General features: G+C 39.6%; 1 protein-coding gene across 2 annotated transcripts; it reads left to right on the top strand.

Moving 5' to 3' along the window:
- Nucleotides 1–26,696, top strand: LOC110991201 (protein kinase C-binding protein NELL2-like). Of its 2 annotated transcripts, XM_022256461.2 has the most exons (18): nt 1–406; nt 9,074–9,205; nt 10,079–10,229; nt 10,753–10,803; nt 11,922–12,195; nt 14,135–14,290; nt 14,582–14,710; nt 15,038–15,131; nt 16,044–16,144; nt 16,438–16,552; nt 18,352–18,612; nt 19,282–19,404; nt 19,748–19,843; nt 20,469–20,594; nt 21,276–21,460; nt 22,001–22,180; nt 22,805–23,038; nt 23,655–26,696. In XM_022256461.2, the coding sequence occupies exons 1-18, from the start codon at nt 337–339 to the stop codon at nt 23,697–23,699; spliced, it is 2,523 nt and encodes an 840-aa protein (XP_022112153.2). In that variant the 5' UTR covers nt 1–336; the 3' UTR covers nt 23,700–26,696. The 2 variants fall into 2 exon arrangements, with proteins under 2 accessions (XP_022112153.2, XP_022112154.2); XM_022256462.2 differs by lacking the exon at nt 10,753–10,803.
- The last annotated feature ends 733 nt before the right edge of the window (nt 26,697–27,429 follow it).

Raw genomic sequence — 27,429 nt, 5'->3', positions numbered from 1 at the left:
CGGCACACTAAACACATGTGTTCAGTGCAGTGTGGATTTAGGCCTAGGCACGTTTGATTAAGCACGGCGGACGCGTACTGCTCCTGTGTTAATATCTCAAAAAACCTTGTTTGCAGGCAAGGCACAAGTGACGAGGTGGAATTGACAGAGCAAATCTGAATTCGTTTTAGGAACAGCTTCTGAACAACTTTTTCGAGATACATAACAGCTGTGTCTGAGCTCCCTCTTTTTGTCCAGTCTTACGTCTACAAAACCAACACCGGATTTGGGATCGCTGTGCAACGAATCTTGTCCTGCTGCACACCCGGACCCAACCTCTCTGCCCATACGACGGCCATGGCTAGTCCAAAGAAAGTCACTCACCACCAGTGTTTGTTGTTAATCTTTTTCACAGTTGTATGTCAAGGTAAGCAACTCAGTTTAGTAAAGGAATATGCAATTTAAGTACTAACTCGTAAATTGCTTTGACACAAAGTACAAAGTCACAAAGTGACCAAAGTACATGTACATGTATGATGTAGTTGTACATGTACACTGAGTGCAATTTTATAATGTACATGCATGTACATGTAGCCTTGCTGAGGGTTAAGTTCTAGCTCTATTGTAAATGAAAGTACTATGGCTCATAAAGTAAAAGTTGTTTTATACAGTTAAACTCTGTGATGAATAAGCTTCTCAAGCTAAATCTAGCATTGGTTTTCTGTTAGGCAGTTTGGCTGTGATGTACAATGTTAACGTTTCAGCACTTTTTTAGCTAGGCCTACCTGGATAAATCATATCTAGATTTATCCTTTGGTGGGAAAAAAATGCACACAGGACACGCTGAGCACCGTCATACGCACTCCCAATGGTCTTTGCTCGTGTGCCGGGCACCTGCATAAGCTGAATTGAAAAACTTCCATCACTCTGTCTCTTCTTTGCTATGGGGGTTCCTGGCTTGGGGAGAAGGGAGATCTAAATTTTAACTTTTGGATGCACCTTTGTAGATGACTGTGACATCATACTCGATAACTGCAGTGTTAATGTTGTAAAAATTATTGAGTTTGGAGGGAAATTTTGAGAGGAAACTGTGTTTTAACATATAGTGGATTCAAATTTGCATTAATAAGATTTAATAATAACATAACATTTTCTCATAATTTTCAATTCAAAATTTTCCCCCCAAAATAGGGTCAACGCCATAAAGAGAGCATTGCCTTTGGTTTTTTTGGGGGCTGACCATTTTTTTAAAGCCAAAATGACAGAAAACTGGGGTCCCCAAAAAACAACCCCCTAATAAGGCCCATAGAGCGGTTGTGCTTGTTGGCCTCGACAAGCGTTAACATACACAGTTAGGGTAAAAAAAGTGTCAACAACTTGTAAATACGTTCCTAAGATTTAAAAGAGGTTTTATCATATTCAAGAGACTGTGTAAGAAAAATTACAAATTTGCTTCCAGATTCTTGCAGGAAAACAAACAGTTTTCGTGATGCATAGGGCCTCCATCTTTCTTTTCTCTGCTGTCCACGTAAAAACAAGATGGTGGCCGGTCAGGTTGTATGGACAGGCCTGACTGAGGTCCGACTTTGTCACTCATACCGGTATTTCCACACTCAAATAACACTTTAGATAAATGTGATACAATGAATATGATATTGGGGAGACTTATCAATATTGTAAATACAATTTTGTGACAATACTAATATGCTTGGGAAAACTTGTTGATGCTTTGTTGACACTCGTTGATGCTGAGCAGCATGACCCCTATAAGAGAGGCAGAATGAGAAACTTCGCAGCTCTAGCCTAGGGATCATTGATGAGGGTTACAGTCACAGACTCGCAGTGGATAGTTGGGAAGGATGCTGTAGTTCAGTGTAAGAATACCACTACTGCTTGCATTCAGAGTCCTGACAGGACCAAATACGAGTACTGTGGTGTTTCAGGTTTAACAAGCTTACATGTGTCCCTACCAGTATATAAACTAAACTGTGGTGTACACTGTACATGTACATGTACCTTTTCAAATGAAACCTTATTAAAACTCTTGAGTTACTTGAAACTCTCAAAGAGAATGGGTTTGTCAAAGAGAGCCAGAAATTTTTTCCCACAGCGTACAGTACTTACAGCACATGTATATGCAGTAAACCGCATTGCATACTAACATGCATGTATTTTTAAAACATTGTTTACACTGACAGTTTGTTTACTTTGAGTTAGACTATGTATGTGACATTTTATGAAGGTTGATGTGTGCATAGTTTCTCAGTTTGCATTGCTTAGTTTGCCTTAAATAGTCTTCTCCACGGTCCTTGATTTCCAAAGATGCTTGGTTTCTATGACTAATATCGCTTTGTAAAGTGGCTTTTGTGTGAGAGAAATTGATCTTTTAATTTGGTATGCTTATCTTTTTTCCTGTAATGTCCAAAAATTAAAAGTAGAAATATTGATTCTGCACATGTGTAGGGTAGTTTGACAGATGGGCTTTTAAAACATTTATTATGATGGAAATATTGTGTTCTGTTGTACGTGTACACGTAAGTAGTCAGGTATTGTTGGTCAATTGATGTTTCACATACACCCACATTTGTAGGAGAAGAACTGGTATCATGAGTTTAATGTTGCAGTCCTTAGATATCTGAGAGTGGCATGAAATGAGTAAGATCTGCATGTACATGTATTGTTATTTATGCCAGGGGTGGTAAACTTGCACAAACATTCTTTTACGAAGAAAGTTCACTTGGGTACTATTTGTCAATGTGCCTTACAGTCACAGCAAGTGCTTGCCTTTACTGGAAACTCTATCAGTTAGTGCAAATTTCAGTCAAAACATACCAGTTGGAATGATCAAAATGTCTAAATTACAACGAGGAAAGTGTACTGTCAGTAACAGCTCTCCAGGTACTGTAGTAAATTCAAAGGGCCTTAATAGCATTCTTGATAACCCAGGAAAACAGATAGCGGTGAACTCAGGGAGCTGTGGATTGACCTTTCGGTAATCAAATCATATCTGTCTAAGTAGGGGGTAGATTGCATATTCTCGTTTGTCCTGGCCGACATACATACATGTACATGTACCTGTAATATGTTGTTCAGTGTGCATACTGTATAGATACTGTACACGTCTGTATGGTATGTACATGTACATACTACTGTACATGTACAGGTATCTACTTTAACCTGCACAGTCTTTGGTTTCCTGTTTGTAAAGACTAAAGGTGGAAAATTAGAGATAAGAAATTTACATATACCTGCAAGTCTTCCCATTATTTTAAGGATAAATTGTTCTTGGATTTTGGGGAAAGGGGATTGTTTTCATTCGTGACCATTTACATGTACTTGCGAAAAGCAAAACTAACGCAACACCAAACACTGTGCTTTTTAACAAGTATAGGATACTTGACTGTCTGTGCAAGATGTAAATTAGTGTAGAGTTTTGCCTCAGACTTGAAAGCTGACACAGATTTGAAATGAGGCTGTCTATGCCTGTACTGATACTGCAGCATTTGTTGGATTAGAAACAAGTGCCAAGTGTGCATGAATTGTCCTAAGGACATTTGGCACTGCATTCCCTATGTTGGAGCCAGATTACCCTCTGAACAAGTAAACAAAACCGTAATTATAGACACACTTGGAAAGCTTTATTCGACACTACAGGCAAGGACTGAGTGATACTGGGCCCTATGGCAGTGTAGAAAAATGCAGACAGGATCCTGGAAGTTTACCTGGAAAATGTGGGCGAAAACCAAGGCCAGTCATAAACCCTCGGGTTACATTTTGTCAGTTTTCTATGGTACACACACTGGATAATACTGTTAGGCAACAACTCCAAGGATGAAAGGACAGGATTGAGAAGTTTCCTTCCCAAGGAATTGCTTCTCAAACCCAGTACAATACGTTGGAAGCTATCAGTCAGATCTGTGCAATTGTGCAGTTTTTGTTAATAATTCTGCCAACCAGTTGCCTTTCTTTCTAATTCACGGATATGGCAGATCATTTAAAAAAAAAAGGAAAGTTGTAAATTTCGTACTGGGTTGATCAATAGTGCAAAGTAATCATGCTGATTGACTGATCGTGCCCAACATACACTATACATGGTATACACAGCAAATGATGCTCTTTCATATGGATTAAAACACTTAACATGATTTATTTAGAGATCAAACTGTAGGCACCTGTATTGACACTAAGTGTAAATAATCCTTGTGTTTGAATTGGAGATATAAATTCAAGGAACGCTTACATGTTTCCAGATTCTTGTAGTGCTTGCTTGTCCCAAGCCCCACAATAAGCATTCATGTTTGGTAGCTTTGTCCTGTGACCCACCCAAAACTCCCCTGATGTAGGTGTAGTGTGCAGGAAGACTCACTGAAATACCCACATGCTACCCCATGCTGAGTAGAAGACCACAGCCCACACACCACAAACGATTAGCCACAGAGATCCGGTAGTGGTTAACTTCGCATGGTCCAATATTTAAAAGCATCTGCTAAGGACCTGGCCCTGTACCAAAAAACTGGTGTAGAAAGTCAACAGGTTTTTTTTTTTAGAAAATGGTTGTATACTTTATGCATGTACTAGTAGTAGCACATCAATTCTCAGTAACTTTTACTCGTTTGTTGGCAAGCAGCATATTTTTTTTTTCAGTGAAATACAACAGACACAAGAAACTACTTGTATGTTCATAACTGTTTTTTACTTGTACACAATATTCGTGTGCAAACCGGCATGAGTCCATTTTGATTCCAAATTTGAATCAAATTTCAGATGTTCAGCTATAATGAATGCCAGAAATTGGTGAATAAAAAGTCAAATGATTTATCACCACCAGCATAAGTATGGTGTAAATTATCTAAAATCCTATTTACTGTAAAAGTAACCAATCTAAAGCATTTGTGCCAAAATTATGGAGCAGACTGATTCAGGAGCTTTCTAAGACTGCTGAAATTTTTCTTCTGGTTTCACAGTTGAAATAAAATGACCATCACAATGCAACATAACATTTTTGAATTGACCAACAAAATCTATCTTGGTGCAATTGTTTTCTTTGAAATTGCCTGTAAACATAAGGAGTGATATAATGGGTAGTCGTATTTTAATTTTTTTTTCAACAGATGAATTTTTTTTTATAGAGTGAATGTACACGTACATGTATGTACAAGTTTTGTTTACTCTTTTGCCCATAATTGACAAGGACAGGGTCCTTCAGTCTCTTCAATTCAGACTGGAAGAATACTATATGACCATGGAACAAGGATGAGGTTTTGCGGTGCTTACAATGTATGCCCTTTTTTTATGACGTATTACGATACCCTTTGTCAATGATTGATTTTTCCCTCTTGTTTGCATTGCCTGAAACTTGAAAGAGCATTCTCTGGTGGCAATAAACCCCAATTGCGGTTCACTTCCATTCAGTCAAATGCATTTCAGTGAGTGTCTCAGCCTTGAGGAGGGCTTACTGTTGACCTTAATAACAATTCTGTGCATCGATTCATGATTGTAGGCTCTGCAACCGATTGTAAGGCAATTTGTGGACAATTTGTATTGACTGGTTTTGCATGCTGCTGGTGTCACTTGATGAATCACGCTGATGGTGACTGGCAAAGAACCAAATACCATAAATGAGGAGCTGTTTTTATTAACCAATTAGCATCTATTGTGATGAAGTTTTTGCTTGTTGATGGTATCACCTGTAGATTCAAATCAAAAGTAAAATTGGATTGTGTTGAAGTAAGAATCTTAGATTACTGCACATGGTGTTCCTTTGAATGCGATAGCACGGCCAATTTAGACAGGTGCAGTTTGAACTCAAATTACTTTGGCTGCCAAGCCCTGAGACTTCAGGGAATCAACCATGTACATGTAGGGTGCATTTGAAGCTCCATGGGAAAACCAGTCATTGGTATTAATTGATTTACAGCAAGTTAATATACATGTATGCATACATGTATGTTCCCATGATACATGTATGACTGCAGTCCACCTCTGCACCTTGTGCTGCCAAGTGTTATACAATGTACACGTAATTGGACAGAATCAATACCAGCAGAAAGATTTGCTTTCATAAGTGAAAGTTTACCTTTGGAGTTCAATAGATCAGTATTTTTTATCTGCTTGTTATCTTGGAGTCAAAGGATTACCATAACAAGAGGTTGTGTTGTCAGTTTCATGGGTGTAGATTTAGGGTCACCCCTTCCATTTCATTCCATTCCATTCTATTCTTCACTGTGTCAGGTTAAATAAACATTCCATAAATTTCGGGAGAAAACAATTTTTACCTTGCAAAGTTATTAATATTAGGGACATACACACTCCATGTACAATGTACATGTACATTTACCAGTAAGGTAGGAAGCCTTGAATTAAATCTGTTTAAACCTGTTTTATAACAAGGATAGTGACATATTTTCAACCTGCACCATCTCTGACGATGTTGTACAACTAGACCTGGTCATTCGATAGTCCCACGTTGAGATGAGAAAAGTTTGGCTCGCTTCATTCTCTTACCGTTTATAATCACTCTCACTATACCAACATATTTGCCAGGTCTTGTATCTTTTGACCACCAAAATTATCTTTAAGTTTGGCTGCATCAAAAATTTATAATGAGTACGATATGTTCGTTGCAAACGTCATGTTTGACAGAATTTTGATCACGTTCGAGAATTTTGACAGAAACTGCATGACGTTCGAGAATGCCAAAATTCTCTCACATTTAGTGCTCGAAAATTCCATGTACGATTTTCATTTTGCCGGTTGTTTTGGAGATAATTCCACTGAAAATAAAATTGAAATTAATAACTTTGAGCATTAGATTTTCATCATGAATTGTATTTTATGTCTTGAATGTCATTTTTTTGCAAACGTTATTCAGAATGACGGATTTTCTTTTGAGAAAAATTGTTCCGAAGAGAAAAATTGGGGAGTGTCGCCATTCCGTGGAAGGGCTCATGAATATCTAATAAAAAAGAGGGCGCACTATCTGGGTTGATGTCAATTGTCAAACAGGCCATGATGCAGCGAAATGTTTCTCTAACGTCACCGCGAGAGATTGATGGAAGCCGTAAAATCGCCACGATCGGTATTTTGGACTGCTGTTTTCGAGAACATACTTGATATAATCAACATCTTCCCAACGCAAAAATACATCTTGAAAATAGTTCGCGATACCCGCTGCTTCATTTGACTCGGACCGGCCAGCCGACCCCGGCAAGCTCGGTGGTCGAGTGGTTAAGACATCTGCACTAGTAAGCAGGAGGTCGTGGGTTCGAGTCCCACCCGAAGAAGCTTGTGAGGTTTTTTTGCAAGCTCTCCGACAAGCACTGAGCATACAGTGCTTATTAATATACGTTGGGTACGGGCAAACCGTTATATATAACATACTTGAAGAAAATGTGAGCGGTCCAGTCGTAAAAGGATGATGGTTTGGGGGTGCTTTTTTGCACTCTTTTTTAAAGCTTGTGTTGTACATCGATATATGGATTTTACTCACTTTTTTTGCAGTCAGTTTTTTTTACACTAATGACAGAATCGAATGACATTCGCGACTGCCGACTTCAGGACCCGATTAATTGTAAGAGGTACTTTTTAATTTCGTGATTATGGTTTTAATATGTGTAAATATTATCACCTTTCACCAAATATAAATCTGTGTAAAATAACCTCGGGGATTATCACTCCTCAATAAATTCTATTGGCTCGGATTTAAAGAAGGAGTTCATGTCCCTCAAAATTGCTAATGTTCGAGACTTTAAATAACTCCCATTAAGTTGAAAGGTTGACACAGTCATCATTGTTCCAGATATCAGCCATGACTTCCCTCATTACATCAAACATTGGGAATTAATTCACTGCTGTTCACTTCAGGAAAAATGAAACCCCAAAGTCGAACATTATCTAATGGTCCATATTTTGAGGAACCTGCCCTAAGTATACTGTCGTTCTGGTACCAATACATGGTACCAGTATGTGTGCCTTGGAAGCGTTTTTCAGATGAGTTTGTACTGTAAAATGGGTTACTGGTACAAGAAGAACTTGTGTGGGCAGATGGAGTGGGTGTTCAGATGAAAAGAAACATGTGCAATTGCCAGTCACCCATGCTTCCAGTCAGTCAACAAACTTAGTCATTTATCAACTTGTACAGATTTAAGAACGGACGTTAACTTCCCCAAAATGAAAGTAATGAGGCAGTGGGCAATGGCTTTCCATTATTTTCATTCTGTTACACGCAGGACTGTATATCGCATACACTGTTATGGCCCTGATGTTACCGGGTACAAGTTACATGTACATAAAATAGTGATTTACTGCACAGCATTACGATGGATTTGAGACGATGCAGGAAGCTTTTGTATTTCTCTGCCAAGAATGCCCAGGTTATTCGGATAAAGGCCCATAGGATCAGTTTCATTTCACTTCAGTGTTGTTTTCCAGGAACAAGAGCACTCTAACTTCCAAAGCAGTATACACAAAGCAAATCTGGGATTTAACTGTCTAACATATATTCCAACTAGGCAACAGCTTTGAATCAGTCTGGATGTCAGGGTGTGTCAGTGTAGGATCAGATTCAGCCTGAGTTTGTGCTTTTCACTGTAGAGTAGTGGTGACTGCATGGTAATCTAGACAGAGTTGAGCTTTGGAGCTAGAGCTGGCTTTTTCCAGAGAAAGTGATGACCCTTGAGATCTACAATTAGAATTTTTTGAATGAAAACCAGACAAATGAGCTAGGCTTTTGTTAGTTATGTTGGCCCTTAAAACTTTGCACTTGAATAAAAATGATAAAATCCATTGGCCACTTTGCAGTGGCATTTATTGTGCTTGTGTTTTAAGACCTACAGGTAATGGGGCATACCATAATTGTTTCTTGGCATGGTTGATGGGTTATTCCTACTGTCAGTCCTCATTTCAGTTTATACATTCATTTAAAATATATTTTGGAACTGTCATTCCTCTTGACATGCCGGCTGTTAAACAAAGCATGCTCTATGTCAACCACATCAGGCCAAATCTGACCCTGGAGAAGGACCTTGTGCTCTGAGTCAAGCCCCATGAAGATACCCACTTAACATTTTTTGTCCTCTCTTCTCACCATTCTCAGTTCTTAGCTATGGAGTGGACCCAGCCTTGGAGGTGAATCTACTCGAGGCAATTGCAATGACGTCAAGCGCAGCTACGGGTATTAGGCAAGTGCCAGGCTATCACAACGAAGGCCCAGCCTACAGTTTTGAAGGTACAAGTGCCAACATGCAGGGAGAGCCTGGTATTCTGAAACCCCTTTGTCATGCTGACTCACCCACCCTTCTTGAGAGCCCCATAAAATGTTTTTATTTAATGGCCTCTTGAAATTTGATAGGGAAAACCCGGAAAGTCAAAACCATGACTGAAACATTGGCAAATGAATGGCAATCTTTATCTCAGCGCTGGCCATTGACTAGAGTAGAGAGTGTGGCAGTCACGGCGCAACATTCCTGAATAATTGATGGACAGCCAGTTTCACATTTGGATGGGTGCTGACAGGTGCATCTCAAATTAATAGGAACTTTACAATGGCACCGCCCCATGAGGACCGTTAAAAAATTTCATGGGGATGATGGTAACTTGTAGGGGATCCCACAGGGTTGTCAGGCAGAAAGGTATCCCAAGTAGACAAGGCTGTCAAAAATTGATATCAGTGCAAGGCTCTTAAATGATTGATTGATTCAGGTCGATGCTTATTAATGTTTACCAGTTCTTCATCATCACAACCGGACTAAGATTCATGTAGACCTTCTGTTTCTGCAGTCTTGTAACATGTGTACTTGCTTTGATAAGATGAGTCATACTGCTAATTTATCTTTTCTCAGAAAAGCTGTCTGATTCCCCTTTCTAGTCCCATTACCTTGCATTCTCGTTATTTATATTTAAAAAATTTTCTTTACCTTTAAACTGTGATATAACCTTATAGTATATGAACGTGTACATGTTTATCCAAAGTGTCAGATACATGTATGGGCAATTTCCTCAAATAAAAATAACCCTTAAAGACTCTGTTTGGAGTTAACTTTAAATTTTGTCAACTCGGTTTAATTACTTGCTTGGTATATTTTATTCATTTTTGTTCAAGGAGGGGACAGAACTCTACAAGTTCCAGAAGAATTCTTTGACAAAACCAAAAAACTCCTGGCTGCCACTACGGACTTCACCATTTTAGCAACAGTGAAGCAGCTGAAGAGAAACACGGCCAGCCTGGTATCGATAACAGCTGGCAGGGCAAGGTGAATACTTCCTATCTCTTGAAGAAAGAGTCTGTCCTTGCACGGACAGATGATCAGCCACCGCTGGTGCATATGTACTTTCTCTACTTTGGTTTTCATGTCATGTGCGTGTTGTGTACTTTTTGATTGCCCTGAATTACTGAAAGTGCAGCTGAACTGTGATCGGTGCATGCGTGATCTATGTATTTTCATCCAGTTCATTAAGTGGAAGCCACTACTGAGGATTCTTAATCATATTGAGGTGCCACTGTGTAGTGACATAGCCAGGAGCTTGCTCTGGGGTAGCAATGGATCCCCTTGATAGTATCTGCTAGTTGGCATATACTGAAAACATGCAGTTGTGTATGTGTAATGTGTGGTTTTAGAAACTAGTTCTTTCCTTATTGTGCTGACATAAATCAGTTTGACTGTAGATCCAACATCAATAACATTCTTTGTGTAGTGATGCATTCTGAAACATGAATACCAAATGATGCAGTCACTGGATATGAGTCATGACTGTTTCTGTTTTTTGTAACATTAGTACCTTGGCGAACACTGTGTTCGACACGACATCCTTCCGCAATGATTCCAGGTAATAAAAAAGTGTGCTAAGACAGAAGAACTTTCTGTGGAAAAACTTACAGACATCATTTTATACACTTTTCCTCCTCTCCCGTCAAAAATCATGTTTCACATTTACGCCTTCAGTTTGCATTCTATTGCTGATTCAGTCAACCTGCAAAAATAATCAATTTGTCACATGTTTTTTCTATTAAGATGCATGTTCCTTGTGTATCCAAGATTCACCAATAATACCAGGTTGTGGTGCCAGAAAATCATTCTGCCAGAGCTGTCCAACTGTTCGACTTGTTGGAAACACTTGGCCTATTGTCTGTAACCTTCTGCTGTTATATCCTCATTCCACCAATTCACAATTCTCCTGCGTGCAAGAGTTACCATTTTGTGGGCTGATAAAGTTTCAAGGTTCTGATAAGTGCATTCCTCTTAAGTTGACCAGCTGCTCGCTGATGTTTCCGGCTAGAAAATCAAGTCAATCGGTGTCAACCTTGGATTCTTCCTTTCAAGCTGAACTTTTCTTTCATTGAAAGGCAAAGCCAGCTTTGATACATACATTTCCATCTACTGCACTTACATGTATATACTGCTTGTTTATTGGGTTTGATAGGCTGTGATATATTTGTCAACACTGGGAACTCTCTCTGTTGCAGTTTTGTCTAAGAGTTGCTTTTCACGCATGATGCTGCACTGGATCATCTTTGTCATTCCCTTCATTACTTTGGATGCTGATTTAAAAATTGCACTCTCCATCTAAGTAAATGTAAAAATCTACTCAAATCACGTATAAAAGTAACTATTCAAATTTCAAGGCAATACACCAGACATGTAAATAAGGAAAAGTTGCATTGAATGGAGATTTAAGAGTTGTGTAAAAGTGTCAGGTTAATTACTTTAAACCAAGCTGTATGTGTATAGTATATGTACATGTGGTTAGTTCCGAGTTTGCAAAGTCCCATGAAGCACCCAATAAACTTAAAGTTGCATTTCTGAAGTTGTATTGTCATATTACTACTCAGACACAGAGTCAGCCTCTTTAAAATTGACAGCATTGACAGACATTGTGGGTTACTACCTTTAATATCTGTATTAATCATGTAATTTCATCTTACCCTGCGGCTGTGCCGTTTACAGATTCATGGAGCTCTTCATGAGCACGAGGAACAACGAGATCCGTTTCTACTACCAGCACGACGGCAAGGTCATGCAGGAGTCCTTTGACATTGAGGAGACTATGTCTGACCGCTGGGCCCGCATCGCACTCAGCGTCAGCGGGACGCACGTCCGGCTATTCTACGACTGCAAGGAGGTGGACTCGCGTTACATCCCCCAGCCTGACCTGCGGATGGCAGATGCAGAGCTAGCTATGTGGATCGGGCAGAGGGGACCAGACAAGACTTACTTCAGGGTAAGGAGAAAAAATTAGCAGCTTAGGAGTTGGTAATCATAGCAGTATAAGGGTAATTCCAGAAATTACATGTAGGGGTCTCTTGTTTTTCGTGTCCCTGTCACATGTGACATATGATTTTGTAAGTTCAGAGCGCATTTTCTAATTTCCAAGAGTGATGAATCAATGCAAGTTACGTGCCAAATAAATAGTACATCCAACAAAGTTGTGTAATTTTTTTTATTCAATTTATTCATTGAAAGTAATTTGATTTTAAAACACAGATTTTAGATTGTCAAGTAACAAGCAATCCCTGATTAGACTTTATGCCGAAGTTATTTCTCAGATACATCGTCGATCACACCACGATCTGACCTATCTCAATTTTTGACGAATTTCGGTTTTTAGCATATTCTTGTTCTGCATGACTGAATCTCTATTTTCTTAAACTTTCAAACTTGTAGGTGCTTTAAAAAGCTAAGTAATTTCATTTGGGTAATTAAAAATGTTGACCTACCTCTCCAAATTTTTAAATTATTATTTCACGGACTGACGCATTGAGATAGGTCACTGCGTGAAACGTGTAGACAATTCCATTTTATTTCCACAAAGTGACCTATACAGTCTGGTATCTGGACCGTAAGCAATACCTGTCGTTGTCATTTGAAGTTCAGTGATTCAGAACCAGTCTTTAGCACTGTTTGGTGTCATTCGGTGGCTGAACGTTGAACCTTAATCTCAACCCAGTTTCTGTTTCTGTAAACGGCCGAGCACAAGTGTATTCTTTTTTTGGGGGGGGTAATATTCGAATAAAATCGTGATGGACATTCGTACGATGACACGAAATCCTGAGCGAGGCGTACTTGTGTATTCAGTCACTGCAACAATACTGTGGCGTCTCGTCTTTTGGAGCTGTCTACACAGTTAAAAAGAACCTAAACACAATGAACTGTAACAAGATATATTCAGTTGCCATGTTTCTGGTTAATATTGCAAAGCATGCGAAAACTTAAAGCATTGTTTGCTACATACTACACAAATAAGTACACACGACGTGAAGAAACTCGGATCGAATCTCTGTCGTCAGTGTAATTGTAGAACTCTCTTTACGTGAGCTAAGATCCTATTTATTTCATTTTTCTTTCCATTCACCCTCCCCCCCAAGTACCACTGTTCGTTTGTGTGCACTTTCCCTCAGATATTTGATATATAGCAGTGCTGGCACTCCATATCATAGAATGTTCACCAGCTGTTGCTGTATTCATAATATTTGGTCTATATCCTTGTCTAATGTCATTTGAAAGTCATTGATGTCCTTTAGAGACAGCTTTGACACTGTTAGATTTTGCACAAGTCCCTTCTACTTTCCTTTAGATTTTGCAAAGTTTTACTGTTTAGAAGCTTTTTAATCGAAAAATATAAACAAAACACAGTGAGGGAATTTTAAACGAACCTTCATATAGATCAACGTGAAAAATTCTCGTGCGCATGCGCAAACGACATAAGTCACTGTCATTCACAGAGAAATAACAATGTTTCGTTCCATGAAGTGACCCATCTGGATAGGTCACGGTTTGCGCTCATGAAATATGACAATAAAATTTTGACAAAGTGACATATATGGTTTTGGTGCCTCATTTCGATCAAGTACTTAAAATTTTTGCCCAACAAAATATCTCATATATTAATTTAACTATCTAACTTTATTAAAATACGAAATCTGTGTCAATAAAAGTTGGTATAGTGGGGAAAATGAAAGATCCAAAACGGACCCAACTCCAAAGGCGTTTTTCTCGAAATGTAAAAAACTGAGATAGGTCTGATCGTGGTACGACCGAAGACATGTACCAAAGTAAGCTTCCAAAACTGTACAAGTTGCCGAATTAGTGTTTATAATGCATATACATACATTGAATTTTGTGGGTGTATCACCATACTTTGTCTTTTCTTGGGGGGACAGGGCTCATTGCAAGACGTCAGGATAGTAGCCATGCCCCAGGGCTTCCTAGCACAGTGCCCCAGCTTAAGCCGTGACTGTCCAACCTGCGGCCAGTTCCAGGCAATGGCTGATGGAATTCAAGAACTTGAGGCCCGCATCAGGACTCTGGAACACAAGGTGTGTTAGACGGAAGACAGCTGACATTTTCTTGTTCAAGCACCAGGAAGAATCATGCCAGCCACGAATTTACTTTGTGAATGAGCAGTTTGCCTTTCTTCTAAAGCATTCAAGTTGTCAGCTGTTTTATAGTTTCTGGCAGTGTTAAAGTTGATGGCCAAACTAGACTTCTGCTGTTTGACTTGAAATTTTGTTCAAAATAAGTTTGCCGACTTGTTTTAGATTTATAAACTGTTCAAAGTTTTAAGCATATCAGTGATTTATGGACTTATTTCATCCAACTTCTGACAGCTTTTTACTGCAGAGACCCGTATTGAAGAGCTCCAGCAGTGTCCGTGTGCTAGGTCATGCGAGGTCAGTGGAGCTGTGCGTGAAGATGGTGAGACCTGGCAAGATGGTTGCACACAGTGCACATGCAGCGTAAGTGTTAAATAGAAGAAAAACAGATTTTGGGCATAATGTGTTATGAAGTACAGTGGACTGCCGCTATACCGAATATCGTGCTTGACTCCCAATAATTTGTGCCCAGAACCTACCGAACACTTGTCAGTTGCCGTCAACATGATAAAATAGTCGGTGTTTTTTTATGTTGGAAAGTGACAAGTGGCCATTATTTCCCCAAGGATTAGAAGGGAAAGCCACTAGTTGTCAACGGTATTGAATAGACACTGGTTTCTGAAACAGTTTGACAGAGCTGCCATCCCCTTATTAATGATTGTGGTGTTGCGTTCCTTGTTTTCATTGCAGAGTGGAAAGGTCAAATGTTTGCCCATCAAATGCCCCAAGCTGTACTGCAAGAATCCAGTCCATGAAGATGGCCAGTGCTGTGCCTCTTGCAAGAGTAAGTTTGCTTTCCACAATTTTTCCTGTAGACTGAGTTTTTAAGGCTGTTGATCTCATATCCTAAATTACAAACTCATCTTGATGACGTCTCTTAGATCTAGTTCCATCTCAGCTCTTCAGATTCCCAAATCGCTATAAAAAATCTACTATCCCTACATTGGCCAGAATTTTAATGTAATGCAGTAGTTTTTATGGCTAATAGTTTATCAGGAAAGATTTCCATGAGGACCGCTCTGAATCTCACTTGGTTCCCTGTTGGCTCATGGAGTTTATAATGTTGTTTTGGTGGTGCTATTTCGAATCACCTCCTTTATTGGAGTTTGGCGTGTAGGGTGATCTCCCCGTATGGATCTCTTTCTCTTCCTCTTGCTTTTATATTCTTATTTTTGTATCTGGATTATTATTTTTTTTAATTTTTTTAGTAATGTTGTAATATAAAGTTTAATTGATATAATTAATCGTAATGTAAATTTGAATTGTTTTTGGCCTTTGGCCACCGCCATTCAAATTTAATAAACCATAATAAATACAAAATATTAATAACAGGCGTGAAGGGACAAACTAAGTGTAGTTGTATTGTGAGAACATTGTAAGTCAATTTAGAGCTCTTACTTATTACACCACAAAGCTGCTGAAGAGATAATATTTCCAAGAACAATTTAGCTGAGCATCAGTAATAGCCATTGTGGTTTGGGTTCTTGGGTGTCTTAATCTGTCATGGGGTAAATTCCTCTCATGCCAATAGTGCTGAAAAACTGACTGTCATTTTGGGGGCCTATCAATTGAAGATGGTCATTATGAGCTCTACACTTGCAGGACTTGACTTCTGTGTTGAAGAAACTCAGTTAACCATCTGTCAAATTTTCAACTGTCCATCATCGTCGAGTTTCTGTGTTTGCATTTCTCCAAGGAAACTGCACGTCATCGGGTCTGATGTACGGTCACATGGAAGAATACCAGGAATTACGTAGCAGGGGACCTACTCAAATATGCACCACATACAAATGCATGGTGAGTTAAATAAACCTTTTTGGATTTGATCTAGTTAGATAACCAGAAAATTTATCTCGTTGACAAAGCATGTCTGAAGACCAGTCAGAGAAACCCCAAACTGCTGTGTTTTTTTTTTAGGAAGTTAAGGGTTAAAATCTTTCAAACATCCACACATGCATTTTTTCAGTATTGGTACACTGTCTGAAAGTTTGTAGGTAAACGTTCTTAATTTCAACAATGTAAATCATTGAGAGATGGATTACTGTCTTACATGAAGATGCTGATTTGCATTTCTGTTTCCCTCGCATTAGGATGGTGTGGCCACAACCAGAAGCAGCAAGTTAATCCACCAGGTTTGTGCCACTCCAAACTGCCCAGCATCTGAAAGGGTCAGCGTGCCAGGTCACTGCTGTCAGTTCTGTGAAGGTAATCATCTTATTGGATTGTTGGACTTGACGGATCACCTTCAGTTAAATTCATCAGCTCCTAACACTCGACAAACCTTAACCACTTCCTGGCAGGGACTCCGGAATCGGAGACGTATGGTTTATATGTGTGGCCGGGGTCTCTGAACTCGGACAAAGGAAACAGGGCCCTGTAACAAAAGACCGTACTCTGAACAAAGGACCAGGCTGCTGGGCATTACCGACATTTTTCATTTTCAAAAGTGGTGATAATCCAGCCTTGTTTTGAAACCGTATACCAGGGTTTGGGGCATTGAGAGCGAGCGGATTACCACCGGGGACAAAAGTGCTCCACCACTGCAGCGATGAGCCACACAGCACCTCTGCATGCTAATCTGGCCCCTATTGAAAAGAGGCCAGCAGTGCACTGAGCCAGGTTCGTGAACAAAGGACAGTTATACAACACCGCACAATCTGGGCTCTGTTTACAAGGCTGCAGGCCTGGCTGAAATACTCGGGCGTCAATAAAGGTCACCTTTCAACTTAGAGTAGTGCCTAAAGATTACTTCGTGCGGCTATAAACGGCCGTTAAATGAAATGATGAATTTTTGAAGGATTTTGAAAACGAAAAAATGATAGTCATGCCGGCCCAGCATCATCAACATTGAAAAATGCCCCGGCATGAAGTGGTTAAGGATAACCCTGTTGTAGAGTGTTCAGTATTTGCATGGATGTTGAATGATGTTTTTACTTCTCTTTTCCATTGGAGAATTGCTTGGAGAATTTATTTATTCTGGTTTATTCAATTAAGATATACAGGGTAGGCAGCCACATCAGGGTCGCTGATGAAACCCCATTTACAATAATCTAAAGGCATCACACATCAGTAGAAGGGAATGGAAAATCATCAGAGTATGGAAAATGATTCATAATTAAAAAAAGGAAAAATACAAATTGTGAAAAAGTAAGTTATAAATCTCTGTTCACCAAACGGGAATAAAAAAATAAAAAAACATTGAAGACAGTTCATTCAGGACAGCTGGTGAAATGACAAATTCTCACTCCCACATACGAGTAAAAATAGAACGAATTACAAAAGTTTAGCTAAAACTGGAATTGTAGATTTCATGTATCTCTCCGCTTTACACTTTGGTACAACTAGTGTGGTCGTGGAACTGTCTCTGAGTATTCTGGCAGTTGCGTTGTTCAATTTAAGGGGTGGAAGCATATTTCTAAATCTGGGGGATTCCAAAAGTTTCGTACCAAAGTTATGCAGTAAGGTATCCCTTCTAGTTTCAAGGGTAGAAATGCCTAACACATTCAGGGCAATGGAGTAGCTGTGATACTGACGAGGGCGTAATGTAATACGACATGCACGTTTTTGTACATTTTCAATTTTATTAGCCAGTTGTTTACTTATCGAGGTATGCCAGACTGGGCTTATTGGTTGTTCAAATTTTTTTGTATGTGTGTAATGTGTAGCGACATGCAACTGTTGCAAGCTCAGGCGTTTTTGAGATGAGCCAACATCTTAAGTATGACGTGGCAGGGAGAGTTCTTCAATGCATCATTTTTTGTGCATCAAAGTTTTTTTGATCACTTGACATCCCCATCCAGTAAACCTTTGTGAGCAAAGTCAGAAATGACTGACATACATTATTTGCTACTTGACACACAAATCTTATTACCTTTTGAAGTGAGGAGGCTAAAACTAGCCGTTTTTGTTGTAATAAAATTGTAGTTTGAATGAAACCGAGTCCTTTCAGCAACTTTCAGTGGACTTGGTGGAAACTGATCAAGCTCTTCCGGTGACCATTTCAGGTATGGACCACTGCAGCCTGGGCCACACCTGCCAGCCGCCCAAAGTCTGCACCAACCTCCAGACCAAGTACGCCTGCCATTGTCCCCCGGGATACACCGAGGTGAACGGCAACTGCACAGACATCGATGAGTGTGCTGGCGAAGCAGACGGTGGGCTCAACCACCACTGCCACGAGGGGACTGTATGCATGAACACGCCGGGTGGTTACCGATGTGACTGCCTACCAGGCTACTCCCGGCTGACAGACACCACATGTCAACGTAAGTAAATTCCTTTCATGTTAGTCATCAGAAAAGTTTCAGTCAAATGATAATGTGTGTCAGCAATTGATATCAGAATGTGATGACAAATGTACAATCCAGTTGAATATTTTCCTGAATTAACCCTCCTATGCTAAAGTCACTCTTTGGGTCGATTAGTCAGCTACACAAAGAAGCACAGCTGTGTCATAATTATTGTGCACTGCACCAACTGGCCCTCACAGGAATATCAGATGGCACTTTTGCGCTGCACAACAACTGTGCCTCACTGTTTCATTTGCATAATTGTGCGGTAAATCAAATGCAGCGAAGAGGACTGCACAAAAGACCCTGTGTCTTTTTGTGCCGTCAACCAACCGTATGCACATTGAACCCGTGCATATTTGCGTTCCATGTAGAAAACACATGCATAAGAGTGACTGTTGGCATTCATGCACATCTGTGCTGTTAAACCATAGGAGGGTTAAAGAATATGGACACAAGTCAAAATGGAGAGCATTTTAACTGTGTATGATGTCACTTTTGTTTTGCTTAGCAGTTTAAAAGTCAGTGCTGGAATTTGTTAGGACTGTTATCAAAGAACAAATTGATTGGTGGTATATTTGCATATTTTGCTCTATAAGCAAAGCATAACTTATGCTGCTTCCTCCTTTTCGCCTGTGTTTGCAGAAATTAACGAATGCGAAACAGGTCAGCATACTTGCCACAAGAGGGCGACATGCATAGACACCGACGGCAGCTATCAGTGTGTGTGCAGGGCAAATCACGCAGGTGATGGCAAGTCCTGCTCAGGTAAGAGATTTATTACGGTTGAGCCCTCAAGATGCCCAAGTTGTGAGGTGAAGGGGTGCCATATAAAACTGTACCCTATCTGGGAAATAAACTTGTGAAATAATTTGTAAAAAAAGATTTATTTCTGCGGCAAGTAAAGAAAAAACTATTTTGTACATTTGTGTAATATAACAAGCGAAAACCATTTCCTGAAGACTGTTCAGACTAAATGCTTTCTTTTTAATTTGTGGTTTTGGTTGGTTGGTATTATTCAATTCACTTTAGAAATAATGAGTGTTTTTATATGTCAGATTTGGTGGGAAATAACACAGTGCTTTTGTTGTTTTGATTTTCCTTTTTGTAGCTGTGTGCCGTAAACAATGCCTGAACGGTGGGATTTGTAACCAGCCTGGACAGTGTGAATGCCCACCTGGCTTCACAGGGGAACAGTGTGAAACAGGTACTTATGCTTGGAATTTAGTGCGTGATTTTTGATGGAGATAATGTGCACACTGAGTGGGTTGTTGCCATTGCCTAGACCTTTACCACGTTGAGGGGACAATTTCTTTTGTAGAGAAAGGCGAGACTGAGTTGTTGGAGTCCAAGTTTGTGTATTTGGTCCCCACAATGTCTGTATCTCAACACGCGTGTTGTCCCCAAAGCAGTGGAACAAGTACGTTTGTGCTCTTTCACAAATTCTCCTGTTGTGCATAGTTTGATACAGCATTCGATATTTGTTATATTATGAACATGAGTAAGAATTCTGCTCGTTGAATGCATTTATAGAAGAATCTGACGTACAAAATTGCCTTGTGGAACTTACTGATTTCTTGTATATTTTTCTACTTCCCACATGCTTTGAACTGTACCGGGTTATCAGTAAAGACCACAAATGTAATAAGTTACTGATAACAGAAAGTTAGTAGTCATAACACCCTTGTTATTTCCTGTATTTTGTCTTTGTGGATATTGCCAAATATTTTATCCTCCCAGGCGACCTTTTCATCTCTTACAAGATCTGGAGAGGCCATTGAACTTACGAATAATTTTTCAAGCCTCTTTATCTCTTTTTTTTTCTTGCGCAGACATCAACGAGTGTGAAGTCGGAAGTCACAATTGCCAGGCCAATTCGGTCTGCATTAACCTGCCAGGGAGCTATCACTGCCAGTGTGATGTAGGCTATCAGTACGAGGAAGCAGCTGGCTGCACAGGTGGGTGTGTCTGATGGTCACTCTGTGGGGGGGTCATTGTTTGTCTTTAGGGCTGCTTCCTGTTACTGATTCCCGGTACCTAGATAGTAATTGTACCCATTGGGTGTAAAACTGGACTGCCTGACCTTAAATAGGAGGCACTTTCAATTTTGCTGTCCACTTGTGTGCCTGTGCTGCATTTATTACCATTCAAATAGATTTGCAAGTGTTCGGATTCAGATCTGTTATCTTCAGAGCTCACGTTAACTTCAAGTCTTAAGAAGTGTATTGGTTTTATTGGTTTAACCCTAACGTCCTGGCGTGTATGCAAAATTATCTTGAATTTGGAGAATTGAGGACTGGTAGGGTAATAAGGCATCCAAAGTGTGACTTCGTCTCTAGTCATCAAAACAATTCTAGGGACTTTGATTTCTCTTGGCATTATCACAAATTATATTGGGTGTGTTTAACCTTTCTAACTTGATTAAAACCTGTCCATCTGTCTTTCATGAACTGGGTGTTGAATCAAATATTGACTTAAATGCTGCAGAACAAAATGGTAACTTTTGGTTTACTTGCCTTCCCCGTAGACCTTAGTTGTCAAAATCAACAAACTTAAGATTTCCTCTGTCACATTGATGGTGCCATCACAAGAGAGTTTATTATTTATTTATTTATTATGATATCCTGACTCTTCCCCAGACATCAACGAATGCAAGGATGCCAACACCTGTGACTCCTCACGGCTCTGCAACAACCTGCCGGGCTCCTACGAGTGTCTGTGCTCGCCCTCGGGCCAGTGCTTGTCAGAGTGTGTCGTTAAGAAGAAACGGTACAGCCATGATCAATCCTGGGATAACGACCAGTGCCAGACGTGCACGTGCTCGGTAAAAAGATGGGAATTGGAATTTCGCTTATTGTGATTTAATTTAGTAGTGTAATTTATTGGTTTTTTGGGAATCTGTTTTGCACGACAATAGTTATTTTTGGTCATATTTTAAAGAAGTTTTAGGGAGCATCTAAAAAGTCTGAACACTAAAGAGTTCCACAAGCACATTGCTTCTTAGAATGAGGCATTTTCCAGAGTAGGAATACTGGTCTTCTCATATGTAATCTGATGTGAGAATGTGGCAAATTCCCACTTAGAACACACAACATTCTTTAACCCGAACAGTCCCAAATCCTCCGATTTCAATATGATTTTACATACACCCTAGGGGGTTAGGGTTAAAGGAGCATTCCAGTGGGAACAGAAATGTTCCAACTTTTTTAAAAAGTTGTATTAGTGGAGTATTGGGCTGTGCTTTCATCAGCCTGAAAGTGATCTTAGCGTCCTTTAGATTGTCTTCCTCTCCTCTCCCTCATGAAAAAAAAATCGGACTTGTTTGACTTAAGCATTTTCACTCTTACTTGTTTGGGTCTTAAAGCACGGAGTGGTCACGTGCAGGCCTAAGGAATGCGATTGTAGCAGGAAGATGTCGGACGCTGAAGACTACTGTTGCCCCGAGTGTCGGGTCTCAACCCAGTGTCTGCACCAAGAGTCGGCCACCGTGGTTTACAACGACGGTGACAGGTGGAACTACGGATGCCAGAAGTGCAGGTGTGAGGTAGGTGGATGTTGTTGATTGTTGCCGCTGTGGTCTAGCAACCATACTTGAGTGAGATTGTGCTTGTGTAGGTCATCGCTGTTCAGGGTAGCGGCCTATTCAGGGGAGGAGCCTGATGCGATTAGCCAGTAGGCATTCATCTTTTCATTTTGGATCAGCTGATATCCCCCGTTTTTTACTTCTCATGGATGGCATTACAAATTATAAAGCACTGTACAGAATCATTTGCATTGGGAAATGTCCTCAGTTTTTGTGAGTTTGCAGCATGTAATGCTTCCTCCTCTGTAATTGTCAAGAAATGACAACTTTTTCATGGAGAGAATACAACGCAGAATTATATGCCGTCATCAAAAATGGCAGACTGCTTTTTTTTTAACTGTGGGACGGGGTATGTTTGAATCAAACATGCACTACTCATCATGCATATTTACATCTTTGAATTTGTTGAAATCAGGGAAAATAAATGCTTACGTAGTAAATTCATTTGTATTTGTAGGGTTGCATTTGTCAGTATTATTTTCAAAGACGGTATGTTTCACAGGAAGTTGTCAGGTGATGGCAGTGAAAGTCCATGCTACAGTAGTACATGCAGGTTTTACATACCATACCATCCTTTCCATGTAGGCTGGTACTATACTTTGCGAGGCACCAAACTGCCCAGCCCCCAACTGCCTACAGACATACACACCAGTTGGCGAATGCTGCCCTCGTTGTCAGGTCCACGATGCATGCGACGCTGTCAGCATAGCTGTGCAGGGGTCGTCGGACATGGCTGACTGTGAACACCAGGGGGCGTCCTACTCTCACAACCAGTGGTGGTTCCTGGAGGACGACCAGTGCACCGAGTGCATCTGCAGGGTGAGTTTTTACTTGTTTTGATTGGACTGGTCATTGACAGAACTCTTGTTGCACAAGTTTAATAGTCAAAAGGATCAGATTATTTGCGAGACAAATTATGTCAGTTACCTTCCCAAGACCGGGTTGAAGTCATCAGAAAAGGTCTGCTTTGACCTGTTAGCAGTGAAATTTAAACATGTGTGCAATCTTTTACCCTAGATTAGTTTAACCAAATTACATATAACAGCTTTGTTTGATGGTGGGAGGGTCCCACATTGTACAAGTTCAAGTCAACATTATGTGCGCCTATCCCCCTAATCAGGAATCTTGCTTTTGCTTTGGACTCGGTGATTGGCTTTGAGCCAGTTTCTACCTCTGTGATGTCATGTATTAGTACGGTGTTAAACATTTTACAGCAACTTTTTACTTTTTTCATTCTGTAATATTTTAAATTTAACTTATACTCTATACAGCATATTTGAAATTTTCAAACAGAATTTGTACTTTATAGATGAATAATTATTGTGATGAATTTAATTTTTTATGACTTATGTTGTTGATCCTATGAAATCGGCATGTTCAGAAAAATTTCTTCTCTGACGCATTAAACAACATAATTTTTTGGAATTTTCTGCAGAATGGCAACATATGCTGCTGGTACAACATTGCTTGCTCTCGCTAGGCTGCTGTCCTCAATCTGGAATCACACCAGATGAAGCACAGGTATTTGGGCTTGGGGCCAAGCTAAGACTTGGGGCCATTGACATGTAATGAACAGTCAGGGTCCTGGTAACAAGCACAGTGTCTTCTTTGCGGGGACCAGTAATGTGTAGAAAGTTTCCCGAAACAAAAATATTTATCTGATACAATGTTTGAGTGATCACTGCCCCTCACTCTTGCTAGGGAGAGAGATCCGAGAACGTAGTCTTGATTGGTGAGATCAGGCAGGTGGTTTGTAAATAATTGTGGTATAAATGTTCGTGAGCATTCAGAGGTTTACAGTTGTTTTATTCTGTACATGTATGTATGTGTATCCAACCACAAATAACCTTGGAGGAGATAGAGGGCTAACATTGAGAGACACACTTAGCAAACTGCAGCTAGTTTATGGATTATGTGTTGTTTGCAACTTTGCATACTGATGTAGTTACCCCAAACAGTGATTAGATGTGAGCTTGAACTCTGGTGTTGATTTGCGGCACAGATTGGTGCATTAGATTTCTCAACATCATTCTGTAGACTTTCTCCGTCTCGGTGTTCTTTTAACATCTGTAGTTTATAGCCCAAAGTGATGGGTAGAGTACAGGCAGTGCCCTCGTTATGGTCTCACTATAAACTCTTGTCAATGTTTTACTCCCTGCGATTGGTCCAAGGCATTGAGAGCTTGGCCCAGTATTCTCTTTCTATTTGTAATTACTAGACTGAAATACTCAGTCATATACAGTTCCACCTCCAAGTAAATCTCAGTCTCTCCGTGAGACCCTCTCACTTTTATGATTTGCATATTTAAGATCACTCCAGCTTGTGGTTTTACTCTGAACTCTTGTATTTTCTACATCGTGATTGGTCCAAAGCACTGAGAACTTGACCAATTACCGTTCAGCCAGTATTCTTTGCATAATTGTAAACGTCGCATTGGCAAATGTTCAGCTACATTCAGTTATGGTTCACACTCGCACAAATCATGCCTCTCTGTGAGGCCCTCTCACTTTTCATGATTTGTATATTATACGTCACTCCAGCTGGCGGTAGTGTTTATTTCCTACTGACACACACTTGAGTGCCATCTCTGTCAAGAACCTACACTGAATTTGATTGTGCACATCCTGTCCAACTTTAAAGTGATCACGCGCTTTCTGTTCATTGGTTCACCTGTGAAAACAATCATGTGACAAAGATACTGGTCACCAGCACTGGCTGATGGGATGAAGTAATGAGATTTATCATGCGACCAAATCCCTTGAGGTTGTAAAAAAAGGAAACAGAATTCTTTGTTTGGTGTATCCCTCAAGTTTGGCATCCTGAGGAAGATGTACATTATGCTGGTAAAAAGGTTGAGGGTACCTATTGCTTTACTGGGTACAAGAGTCTTTAACAGGCCTGTCATTCAAGTGGCTCGAGCAACTTGCGACTCACGATTCATTTTAAGTTGTGTCATGATGTGTAAAATGCTGCGTTAGTATGATCACTGGTAATGGTAACATTTCAGGACATGTAACATTTACATTAGAAACATTCTCTGAATGAACTTACCTGCATGAAGTATCAAGAACATCTATTTTAAAGAGTATTTAATGGTGTATTTATGACGTACTTAAACCTGTGTACATTGTATATAAAAAGATAGCTACTCAAACAAGTTTTAAGGGGTATGGGCTATTCCAGTTTGAATTGTTAGGTTTTAAAGGGCAACAGAAATTGAAAACATTTACTTCACGTGAAGTATTTCAAAATGGCAATAGATACGTAACCATTTAAAAAACATTGTAAATTTAATGTTTATATCATTACTTGTGACCCCAAAATGAATGAAAAATCCTGCTTTTCCCTACCCACAAAAAAATCACCTTTTGGCCATTCGCGCTCCCAGGCTGATTGGATGACGTCATCGCCAGAACACTGACATGTACAGTGTACATTGCGCACAGTACATGCAGTATCAAAAGACCATGTTGTGTTTGATGTAGCTTGGCCCCAGACTGCCTCAGTTCAAGGAAAAAAATTAAAAGAGACAGTCCTACCATGTATTTCTTGAACTGAGACAGTGTTTGCTTGTGGGCCAAGCTACATCAAGCACAACGTGTCTGTTGCATGAGATACTGCATGTACTGTGCGCTATATACATTGTACGTGTATCATTCTGGCAATGACATCATCCAATCAGCCAGGTCAGTGTGGACAGCCAAGAGGGGATTTTGTTCATTTTGAGGTCACAATTAATGGGGCAAACATAAAAATTTTTGAAATGGTTACTTATTTATTGTTATTTTGAAACACTTCACATGAATTAAATATTTTCAATTTCTGTTACCCTTTAAACATGCTTTATTGAACAGTTAACAATACTGGCCAGCGCACACAGGTATAATGTTTTTAACCCTCAAATCTTCATGCAGCAGTTTAAATAAAAAACAAAAATGGCAGGAAGGAAACTCCAGGCAGGTCTGCCCCCGCCACTGTGGTGGTTTAGGGAGATTTCCCCCCTCCCTTGAAAGTTAAGTAGAATGTGTGATTAGTTTTCCTGAAGTGTTCCCAACTGTCTAAGCAGATCGCACTAGATAGTCCATTGCTGCCACAACTTTGAGTTACAAGAAATGCCAAGACGTCCCACTAACGTAATTTCTTGGGTTTTGTACGCATTTTGATATATTTTTACGCCTTTATTACATGTATTTAAGTTTTAAGCATGCACAGAAGTATCGGTAAAGTTTCAGAATTAACGGTTTGTACATTTTTTTAGCTCAATATTTATACCCTGTATTCGTTGTATGATAAACATTTATGCATGTTTACACGATCAGTGCGTAAAGGCTAAAAACAGTAATAAATCGAGTAGAACTATTTATTAGATATGTTTGACTTTGACAGTTGCACCCGAAGCGACCATGAAATAAATATATTGGAACACTTGTGGTGCATATTTTGGGCTACTGGATAAATGATACCCAAACCACAGCAAGTCTTGTTTGCCAATCTGCTTCTTTTCTCTCCACTATACCTTTTTGTTTTATTGCATCAAAAATCTTCCAGGAGATGCTTATGAAATAATCTGTAGTCAAATCAATTTCATTGGAACTGCTCAACAGTAATCCCTTCATTTTCTTTCATTCATTTGCAGTGCCATTTTCCATCTGCCCAGTTTTCACGACTTGTCTCAATCACTCTTTCCCTAAAACTACATGTATTGCACCATACATGTACAATGCATATTGACCGAAAGATGTTATATATTTCTGTGCAGTGTGGAACACATTGCTATTCTGCAGAAATGTCAAGTTAGGGCCAACTTCAAAGTTAAAGGATCCATGCAACGAATTTTTCTTAGCAGTATTTGTGTATCTTGTACTCTGCTTCAATGTATACAGACTGTTCGACATCCTATTTGATTTACATGAACTGATAAGTGCTCTTTCTTAGCATTCAAAATTAATCAAGCCCTTATGGGCAAGTGAGCATTGAGATTTAGTGCCTTAGATGACATCATAGATTTTCTCATGAATATTTAAATGTGCATAATTTGCATAAAACCCAAAAAGCTCCAAAATATGGGTTAAAATTGCATAACCAGAATTAAAAATTAGGTTAATTGAAACCCACAGGTGCAGTTTTAAGGGCTTTAATAAAATATTTCTATTTCATGGTCCTTTTAAATACATGGTTAGCCAATTTCCCTTTGCCAAGTTTACTGAGAA

The sequence above is a fragment of the Acanthaster planci genome, linkage group LG03 (assembly GCF_054643075.1).
Source record: "Acanthaster planci isolate LZ-2023a linkage group LG03, COTS_SCS, whole genome shotgun sequence".
Lineage (NCBI taxonomy): Eukaryota > Metazoa > Echinodermata > Asteroidea > Valvatida > Acanthasteridae > Acanthaster > Acanthaster planci.
Note: the sequence above shows the minus strand (reverse complement) of the source record. Positions and strands in the feature narration are given on the sequence as shown.